This window comes from Fusarium oxysporum, chromosome 15 (genome assembly GCF_000149955.1).
Source record: "Fusarium oxysporum f. sp. lycopersici 4287 chromosome 15, whole genome shotgun sequence".
NCBI classification, from domain to species: domain Eukaryota; kingdom Fungi; phylum Ascomycota; class Sordariomycetes; order Hypocreales; family Nectriaceae; genus Fusarium; species Fusarium oxysporum.
In genome coordinates, this window is record NC_031000.1 from 584,330 (window position 1) to 595,330 (window position 11,001).

The window sequence follows — 11,001 nt, forward strand, 5'->3', positions numbered from 1 at the left end:
ATGTCGTGTACCCTGGCTATCGACCTGCGGAGGCATATGAGCCCAACGAGTTACAAATCTTCATTGCCATCATCTCTTTGGAAATACCAATCACGATGTCAGAACGATCACATCATGAAGAGACCATTCGAAAACACTCAGACTGACTATGTTGCGGCCACTGGCACAAGCGAGACGACCCCATGGCTACAGCACACACGCTGGGCTGAGCTGTTCCGGAATAGATCACTCGAAATCATTGCCGCCACGGCGAAGCTACCGGCCTCGCAATGGAGTAGAAGATACCTACTTGGTCAATGGCAAGGACTTTATATCTGGAGCTCTGCCGAAACTGAAGCCCAGTTGCAGGTTATCCTTCGCGGGCTAGACTTGATGTTCGACAGGGCAAGAGCTACGCTTGATCGCACGCCATATATCTCACGCTGTTGGCTAAATACATATGCTAAAGATGCTTTTTGGCCGCATGGATTTCGGGCCATACCAAGCTTTAAGAAGTATCTGGCAATATGGAAAAGATTCATCTGCTTCGTATTTCGCGCTCTGCAATACCCGTCTCGGCAGCGTAAGGAGGTATATAACTTGCGTTTGGGATCCAATGAGATTAAGATGATGCAGCATATATTATATCTGGTCGGTCAACTGCAACTAGGAGAGGATGGCAACGTCAGCGACAGCTCAGACAGCGAGGGTGACGAATCTTATGGCCAAGACTGGCACGACAGCCCTTAGGGAGGTCACTCGCCCCGGGGCCCCATAGGGACACGCCTAGGCGCCTCTCCACTTCTGCACGCGTAGGCGTGCGGATTATGTCAGCCCCCAATTTGGCACAACTCCACAACTGCATTTCGAGTTTTGAGGCTGGCGGGTTTCAGAATCCCGAGATTCAGAACTGCAATGAATTCCTAATTATCAAGCTGAATACAATTCCTGCTGCTCTTTTCCATCATTCTCAGCCGCCTCCAAGATGTCGCGCATGCCTCTTCTGCTAGAAAATGGATTACTTTCCATTGCTGCCGCTACCTGAGCCTCCACCCGATCATCTTCTGCTTTACTCCAATCCAGGTACGCCATCATCTCTTCCTTACTCCAATCTCTAGATCCGGTGGGTGTCGTACAGAGTTTGCCCATCTGCTTCCAGTCAAGACACCACTGGTAGCTTGCTTTGTCATACCGCAAAGGTAGACCTAACGCCCTCCGATACTGCTGGTTAGTTTTGACGCTACCACGAGGCTGCGCCTTATACCAAGCATCTCGAGCAGCAACATATCTCCGATAGATGGCTTGTGGGTCATCATATCTTAGTGTCGGCGCCACTGATGCTGTTGAAGATGATGCTACTGGCGACTTCCCTCCCTGTGTCGATGGTTTTGCTGATGACACTGCCGATGATGCTGCTGTCTCTATACTAACTACAATGCAGCTAGTATCATCCCTGCCAGACCCAGCATGTCCGGATAATCCCGATGATGGGTCTTCCAGTGGTTGTCCTTCCTGCAAAGATGATACAGATGCAGATACTGCTGCTGCTGGTCGTGCTTCCCCGGATAATGCTGGCGAGAGTGCCACTGGCATTGCTTCTACCTGTGCTGACGATGATGACAAATACAAAATCCCCTCGTACCGTTGAGGGCATGCCTTTGACGTCATCTTGTGACCTAATTTGTGGCATCTACTGCATGTAGGTCGTGCTTTTGGCTGCGCTGCTGCCTGAACTGCCTCGAATGCACTTGGTTCTCTCTGAGTGCTCGATTGCGATTTACTTGTGGTAGAATCGGCAGCTATTCGATTAGATCGGTGTCGAGGCTCCAATAGCACCTGATGAACACCATGACGACTCAAATGCCAATGCGGGTGAAAATGCTCCAAGCGAAGGGTTTGGCCTTGCTCTTGTAGAGCCTTGAGAATATGGGCGCAAGGGAGGCCGTGGGATCGAGAGAATGTACCGGTACAACTAGGCAGGTCATCTTTCATAAGCCGCTTCCGCTGTTCTTCAACTTTGCGTAAAGCCTCGTGAGATATCCAGCCACGTATGGCACTATATAGTGATCCAGAGAGCTCAATTGGTATTCGCATTTGCTGCCTGACTTGGTTGGATCGCAGCTCAGATAATTGATTAAGAAGCGCATGTTTCATAGCTCTCCACGCCTCGAAGAGATCTAGCGTAGATTTCTTGTGGTGGCTCTTAAGGAGCCCATGGATACCCTCAACCCGTGAGGTGACCACATTACCAAAGTGAGGGTGCTGGTCGACCCAGGCCTTAACGAGCTTTTTCTTGTACGGATCGAGCCAGTTGGACTTGATGTAGCCAACCTCTTCGAGATATTGAGGCAGATAGCGCTTTTCAAGCTCTTGTACGCGCTGGTCAAATGCCTGTTCATCTGACGACCTCATAATCGAATGCCAGTGGTTGAAAAAGTCATTCCAATCGCTCAGACCTTGCTGATAGGCCTCAGACCCTTGCTTATGGTGTACGAATGTTGGCTGGCAATAGCGGAGGACCGCCTTATTCGCATGCCACAGGCATAGCAGAGAGATCGAAGACGGAAAGCAGCTCTCTACAGCGTTCATACAGGCCTTATCACGGTCAGTCAGAATAACAGATGGAAACCTTGTGTTGCAGAGTTCATACAGGGACCTGAGCCGGTCCAAGGCCCATATGAAGTCCTGCTCAGCCTCGCCATTAAGGAATGCGAAGGCGATACAGAAGGATCGCTGACAGGCATCAACACCAATCATATCAAGCAGCGGCATTCCGTATTTGTTCGTTTTGTATGTGCAGTCCAAGAAAAGTAGATCTGGGTAAGCCTTCAAGTATGCCAATGAATCCGGATGGGCGAACAACACCGCCGTGATTCAGTTATCTGAGTCAAGCTGCATCCGGTTCCAGAACCCTTCCTTGTCTAGCTGGTTAGCAAAAGCATGTATAGTGCTCTGACCCTCACAGAGCTCTCGTTTGCTATCTGCGAGACGGTTGTAGATATCTTGCTGGGTTGCAATGGTATTCGAGTTCTGGCGAATATAAGTCCTGATACCTTTTGGCGCTACACCAGCGTTCGTAAGGCGGCTGATTGTTGACCTGTCCACATCCGAGAGCTGCCGATGGACTGGGTGCGCCGATTTGTGCCAACTTGGTTCATGGTTGTGTGAAGAAAATTGTGGATCCGGACGATGCCTTAAAGACCAAGTCGTCTTATCTAGGGATTCCTTCGCGATGATAGAGAACCGGCAGTTGGTTCCTCGCGTAGTAGTCTTGCGCTGGTGGTCCCTTGAGGCGCTTGGTGGCCGACACCATCGATCACATGCGTATGTGATAATCTGCCTGCCGCTGGTTGATCGCGACGATCTCCCAGTTACGAACGCGTATCCTCTTGGTGCTGCCCATTCATTGATAGCTGTGAGTAGAGCCTCTCGCGAGTCGTACGTGCCCTCTGGCGGAAGCACATCATCAGGAAATGCCGTCTGCGCCATAACGGCAACCCCTGAAAACTACGGTTGTGGTTAGCAATGGCAGCAATAGCCGCAGCCCCTGAGAAATGCAGTTGTGGAGTTGTGCCAAATTGGGGGCTGACATAATCCGCACGCCTACGCGTGCAGAAGTGGAGAGGCGCCTAGGCGTGTCCCTATGGGGCGCCGTGGATATGGATGCTGACTAATAATTTCGATGTGGAATGGGTGGAAATGGATCCATTACGGAAATGGATCCATATTGTGGAATTTGTGGAATGGAAACCTACTTCGTCCAACAATGGTAATTAGTGGGTCCCGCCCGCCCTCGGTGGCGTCAATGTTTTTGTCATTGGTCCATTAAAATCCGCCATTGCTTGACGCAAAGGCAACACACCCACCGACGTTCCTGCTTCTTGTTATGCTGGATATTCGTAGCCGAACCGATATACCTATAGACGCGCCTTGCCGTCTCTCTCCGTCAAGATCCAGCTTTTGTAGAGCTGAAAGAGCCGTTGATTGTCCTCTTCTGTTCGTTCTGGAACGGATGTGGTTGACTTGGTAGGATGGGGAGTGGCTATTTCGATTTGGGGTAGTAACGCGAGTAACAGTGAAGCCCCCAGAATGGACTCATTGTGTACGGAGGAAAATGGGGTGGCAAATCGATGTTGTGTTGTTGTGGGTGATAGAAAGTACTTAGGATATGCGGGATTTCACAAGGAAATCAAGGCATTTTCGAACCCCACCTAAAATATTCCACGATTTCCACATGTGTAACATGTGGAAGGGGCTTCGTGGCGTGGATATGGAAATGCTGAAGCCCACGTGGAATGGAATGGAATGGATATGGATCCACATTATGGATCCATATGTGGATTTCGTGGTATGGATTTGAACCCTGGGCAATTAGAATTCCGTTGGTTCGACAACTAGACTCATAAGACAGGGACTAGTTACATGAGCTTATTCTTGTGGCACAACATCATCAATCGAAGCCTACTAACTCGACTCCGGCCCATATTTGCTGCTCATCTTGCAAATTTGTCCCCTCGTTGATCTTTATACAGTGAGGTGCAATACGTTTGAATACCAGATGAAGTATCTGCCTCGTTGCTCTAGTCCTGTCAGAATCCTGACTAGCCATATCGGGTAGACATCTAGCCCAGGTAGGCAGCTAGCTGGCTTGATGAGGTACATACCGAGCGAAGGGATAGCTCCCGATCGGTTTAGCAAGGAGGCGAGTACTTGCGCCTGGATTCAAACTTCTTGCATCCCACTGTACTGAAGGGCCGTGACACTCAAAGAGATACTCCAAGTCGGTGTACAGCGCTACAACGATTGGCCACCATATACGAGTTCCATATCCCAGTCTTGGGGCCACCCATCCAACGGGTAACGTATCACGATCTGCTGACATGACGGAGACGGTTGTAGGTGGGCAACTTACCGTTTCGCTCCGTCAGCAAGTAGAAATCGTGCTTGTTTCGAGGCTGTTGGCTAGCGATCTATCAGCATGCATTATTTTATGGTGATGCTATTGGTCATTGTTTACGAGCCTGTCTTTACGTCACCGCCATTGTCCCAATCCAAGCTCCGACCAACTGCTAAGGCTATGCGAGAGGTTCTAGTGTTAACTGATGCGACGACATGGAAATAATGGGAAAGGCAATTTAAAATAAGCTCTAATATTGACAGACAGAGTGTCAAATATTGGGATGAATTATATGTTATTCGTCTTCTTCTGTCCGGTCTCCATCTCTCGCTTGCTGCTTGAGGTTTAATGCAAGCTTTATATGGCTTTTCTCTTCTATATGGAATCAACTGGAAGTTGCTTGCTAAGCTGTGGCAATAGGTGGCAACTGACATCTTTAATGACAATATTTATCAGCTTTTCAAGCTACTTCCATGAGCTTCCTTTTACTCTGGTGACTTCTTCGTCGAGGTTGCTCCAGGACAGTATATATTCAGGGGCCGTAACGATGATTGGATCAAGATGGAGACGTCGTTAGGGTGCGATGCAGGTTCGATCGAGGCGAATGCGGCGCAGAATTGCAGAGATCTCATTAGCGGCGTTGTTGTTGTGGGCGCTGCTCGGCCCTTCGCCAGCGATGGTGGTTGAGCTGAAGAATGACAAGGTGAGCGACGAGTCCCAAATCAAGAGAGAAATACTTGGGATGATCACTCCGATTCACAGGAGAAGATATACGCATGAAAAAATCGAGGATGAGCGTCTTATCTTTATTGTTGCCAAAGGCACTCTTCCTCGGACCGTCACCAAGGCAGGCTTCGAAATCGATCGTATAGATCGATTCCGAGCCCTGATCGATCGATTTATATCGATCGTCACCCTCAATCGATCGATATCGATCGATCAAATAGATCAGACAGAGCCTCACGTGACGAGGCAACGAAGCTGCGGAATCCTAAAAAGGAAGGTGGTGGGGCGCCTTCCTCCTTAGAAAACACTCAACAGCAGCGTCTCTCCACCAATCGCGCCTGCCAGGGATGCTTTGTAGGGCATGCGACGTGTTGCGATCCACACAGAGGCAGAATCTAGGGCAGCCTATCCTGCACTTCACCGATTTATATATGGTCCACTGGATCGACGATCAAATCGATCGGGACTGGTAATCGATCGATATCGATCGACTGGCAGCCCTGATCGATCGGTCGAAATCGAAATCGATTGGTCGATCGATTTCGAAGCTTGCACCAAGGGAAGCATCAGAAGGGCAGCAGTCGAGGAAAGGCTGAGCTGGATAAGATATATGGAGAACTGGATAGATGAGCTTGGGGGGCTCAATCTGTCGCTATTTGTTGGAAAGTCCGGGGATCCTTCTTTCCTTCAGGATTCACACTATTAGTCTGAAAGTCCTAGAATTAGAGTTCAAGGTTCTAGATGAAACTACCTACGGATATGAGTCCGAGAAGAACTCTCATCTCCATAAGAATAAGAACAATAGAAAATAAAGAAAATCAAAATCAAGTGTTATAAAATGTATTTTTACCCAGCACTACTGCTAGGCTGGCTGGCTGCGCCCTGCCTCCGACGGTCAACGGGTAGTACAATAGTAGACAGCCTTGAAGCTGAAATTGAGGCGACAACCGGCAATTCCAAAGCTCCCAAGCTGATAATGATGATGTCGGTGAAGACTTACCGTTTAACCATGAGAGAAGGGTGAGAAAGTTTTTATGCGTGTGAATGCGCTAGCCCGGCTAGGACTCCCTGTCAGACAGTTGCCATAAGGCTCTAGTGGAGTCATCGCAGGGGCCTGATCCAATTTAAAGGCTTTGGATTTAAGGTCCTTGACAACACACCTATTTTGTATGGTGCCACAAGACACTTGCTCGTAATTGGTAGCCAATCGCATCATGACTCAGAGGACAGAGATTGCCCCGCTGCGATGCCCACTGACCTAGGTCCCTGCACAGTAGTGGTGGGTGAAAATGTTTTCTATTGAACTTAATTTTTAGTTTATTTTTGTTGAAGAGAGCTAGTCTGAGGTTTATATCTCTAGACGATTTCATCTAGGACTTTGAACTCTAAATCTAGGACTTTCAGACTAACAGTCTGAATCCTGAAGGGCAGGGGGATTCCCAGATTTTCCGACATCTCCCAGCGTATTGGCTCGCTGTAAGCTTTGTAACGAGCAGCTGTTAAGCATGCGGATCGCTGGTTCGCAGAGCTATACGAGCATTGAGGTATTGATGATATGCAGCTCCGTCATAAGAACTCATGTGGCACTCTTTGTGGATCATGGGGATTTGTCCTGTGCAGGGGATCTATTGTCGAGTAAGCATCAAGATACGTGATTGGCCAAGCTTTACGAGCATCTCGAGGGATCCGCTAGGTTAGATATTCCTATGGCGACCGGTCCTAGGATTACGCCCCACTTAGACCATTTCGCAGTCATCTTGATTCTAGAGCGTAGCAATAAGTCCGAGCATACCCTAAGGGATTTCCCGGTGATCCGCCGGATCCGATCATCTGCCGGACTCACACCGATATTCACTCCCAACTTTAATCTTTAATAACTCAACAACCATGGCAGCAATCGATAAAGCACTCGAGTTTCTGAAAACCTCAGGATCTATTAACTATGCTGCTACCGCTAAAAAGTTCGAATGTGACGAGACTACCCTGCGCCGCCGCCATCAGGGCAAACAGAGGGCAAGACGCGATGCCGACTCTTTGTATAAATCTCGTCTCTCAAAACAACAGGAACAAGATCTTGTTACTTATATCCGTAAACTCTCACTGCGTGGCATTCCGCCAACCCTATCCATGATCCGAAATTTTGCCCAGGACATAGCCAAAATCGAGGTCGGAAAGAACTGGCCATACAGCTTCGTCCAGCGCCATCGCAACGAGATCGATTGTACCTGGTTTGATGGATTTGATATAGCACGAAGAAGAGCCGACAATGCTTCTCGGTATAGAGCATATTTTGATCTAGTAAGCAGACTCGTAGCGCCTTTGGTCCGTTGCTAATCATGGAAGATCCGTGAAAAAATCGACAAATACGACATCTTACCTCAGAGCACGTATAACATGGATGAGAAGGGATTTCACCTGGGCGTAATCAACCGAACGAAGAGAGTATTTGATGTCAATGCTAAAAGGCAAGGCAAATTGCTCGGTGCTTCCCAGGATGGGAACCGATCGTGGATCACATTCCTGGCGTGCATCTGCCAAGACATGACATCGCTACCCCCATTCCTCATCTACCAGGGCAAGCCGGGACAAGTTCAGGACACTTGGCTCACTGACTTTGATCCGGAGCATCAATCAGCCTTCTTTTCCACGTCCGAAACTGGCTGGACGAGTCACGAACTGGGGAAAGAGTGGCTGATTGGTGTTTTCGACCGCTTTACTAAGGCGAAAGCAAGAAATGGGCGCGATTACCGCCTTCTCATCACCGATGGACACTCTAGCCACATCAATATGGACTTCTTGGACTGGTGCGACGCGCATCGGATCATCGTTGCGGTGTTCCCACCTCACTCTACTCACCGGCTGCAACCCCTGGACGTCTCGCTTTTCGGGCCCTTATCAACAGCCGATACCAACCGACTTGTTCAGTGGACTTCAAAGACGCAAGGCCTCACTGGGCTATCCAAACGCGAGTTTTGGGTCCTGTTCTGGGGTGCATTGGAAGCTGCTTTCACTCCGGAGAACATCGCCAGTGGGTGGAGACGGACGGGTCTCAAGCCTTTCGATCCGGACGTCGTCCTATCTCAGGTTTCGAAGAATACGGACGATGACTCAGATGCGTAAAGTGGCTTGGATGATTCCATTGCTTTACAAGAACCTACTGCACGAGAATTACGACGACTTGTTGATCATGTCGTGAAGCAATCCTCAGTCAGCTCTGACACAGGCGCCCGAAAGCTAAAGAGAACCCTTGAAAGCCTTCAGGCCGAGGTTGAACTACTCAGGCATGAGAACCAAGGCCTCCGTGAGACAATTATCCGTGAAAAACAGCGCAGGCAGCGTGGTAAAGCCCTGAAAGACTATATCTTTGATCGTGTGGATCCTAATTCAGCTCAGGTGTTTAGCCCGCAAAAGATCGCCCAAGCTCGCCAGAAGAAAATTGAAATGGAGGCGCAGAAGGAAGAGGAGGTTCTCCAGAAGAGAACTGAAAAGGCTCTGCGGCAGAAAAGAGTAGAGGAGCAAAAGCAACTGGTATTAGAGAGGAAGAGGCAGCGGGAGGAGAAAAAAGAAAGAAAACGGCGGGAAAAAGAAACAAAGCAGCTTGAGAGAGAAGCAAACCGACAGCTTCGGATTGAGATGAAGAAGCAGAATCAGCGGAGTATACAACCGAAGCATCAGGCACGGCAGAATGGCTCAGATGGTCTCGAAGAGAATGGGGGCATTCAGGACGAAATCATCGTCGTTCTTCCCACAGTCACCCAAACCCCCGTATTATTCAAGCCACCCAACGAAGCATTAAGTACCCCAAATACAAAGGCGTCGACGCCACCCAGCCATAAAACTCGGCCTAAAAGGCCTTCTTTAGTTGTCGAGAGCGATCGGGAGGTAGTGGTGGCATATCGGGACTCGGGGCGATCGCAGCGGAACAGGAAACGACCGCGATGGCTTGATGACTTCGAAGTTAATTGAAATAAGTCTTAAGGAAATAATTATATCATCTTCGTAGTTTTAGCGCATTTTGAAAAGTGCTTGTTGAGCTATGCTAGATTGAAGTCGCCCATGTAAGTTGGCAATAATCCGGCAGATCACCGGATCCGGCGGATCACCGGGAAATCCCTTATCTCTTTGAGTGTAACAAGCCTCCACTTCGTACCTCGCCCCACTCTCGTTAGTCATCATAAAAGTACATGCGGGGTACGAGAAGTTCGTCAGACGACGCACTTTCCTCGAAACACCACTCAAATTAACCCAAATCAGTCTCAAATAAAATAATGAATTCTCAAGAAATCTTGGATGAGATACACGTTGAAATTGATGATCATAGCTTTCATACACATTCGCAACGCACAGCTGATGACCCCACCGGAGTGCCTATTTTTCCGCCCGAAGAGGGAGCCGGCCACAACTTCACACCTTTCAACATAGAATATCATGATTTTCACATCAATATCCTCCCTCCAACACCACTCGAGCTTTTCCAGTATTTTATACCTAAATCACTTATGCTCTCATGGATTCAATACACTGAAAGCTGGGTCCTTCATCTGCTGGAAAATGGCGTCATTGATAGCTGGAATACCCCAATTTCCGACCACTCGAGGATCACTAAATGGGAGGGTCTCTCCTCTTCACAAGTCTACATATGGCTCGATGTGCTGATTTACCTAGGAATTCATAGGGAAAATACAATTGCAAGCCATTGGAATACCCCTTCCTTAGGTGTTCAGGCCCCCCTACACTCAATCATTAAGTTCATGCCGTTATACCGGTTCCAGCTAATCTCACGCTATCTTCGCACATTTGACTACACAACACTCGATCTTGGCAACAAAGAGGACCTTCCTAAGGTATTCCAAGCGGCTGAACCGTGGTCTGACCACATACAGAAGGTGTCTGCTGAATTATACACTCCAGGGACTAATGTCACGGTAGATGAGTGTATGGTTCCTTTCACAGGCAGATCAAAGGAGACAACCCTCGTCAAGGGAAAGCCAACGCCGGTAGGGTTCAAGGTCTGGGTTATTGCGCAGAATGGCTTCTTCTTGCGCTGGCTTTGGCACCTGAAGGCATCACCATACACCGCTGTGATCATCAAGATGCCGAGCTCACAGTTAAAGTCACAGTCACAGAGAAAGGAGAGGAAACCAAAGGAATATGTTGCCCTCAGCAATACACAAAGCGTCGTTGTTCACCTATGTAAAATGCTACCAAAAGCGACATATCACGTCTTCACAGATAACCTCTTTTCCTCACCAAATCTGTTCCGTGCCCTTCGTGATACCGGCTACGGTGCCACAGGCACAGCACGCCCTAACTGTGGCATCACGAAGGAGCTGAAGGATGCCAAAGAGGATGATAAAGCCGGCAAAGCCCCCCCCCCCCCCCTTCAGTATAATGAGGTA

At 48.8% G+C, this 11,001-nt stretch overlaps 2 protein-coding genes across 2 annotated transcripts; both read left to right on the forward strand.

Annotated features, from left to right (window-relative positions):
• Nucleotides 1–114: 114 nt before the first annotated feature.
• On the forward strand, nt 115–729 carry FOXG_16748 (uncharacterized protein; the record flags this gene model as incomplete). The annotated part of the gene is made up of 1 exon (XM_018396765.1): nt 115–729. One exon carries the CDS (start codon nt 115–117, stop codon nt 727–729), a length of 615 nt encoding a protein of 204 aa, XP_018257529.1.
• A 4,708-nt stretch (nt 730–5,437) lies between these two features.
• FOXG_22582 (uncharacterized protein) lies at nt 5,438–5,563 on the forward strand (the record flags this gene model as incomplete). Its single annotated transcript, XM_018402997.1, has 1 exon — nt 5,438–5,563. One exon carries the CDS (start codon nt 5,438–5,440, stop codon nt 5,561–5,563), a length of 126 nt encoding a protein of 41 aa, XP_018257530.1.
• Nucleotides 5,564–11,001: the final 5,438 nt, after the last annotated feature.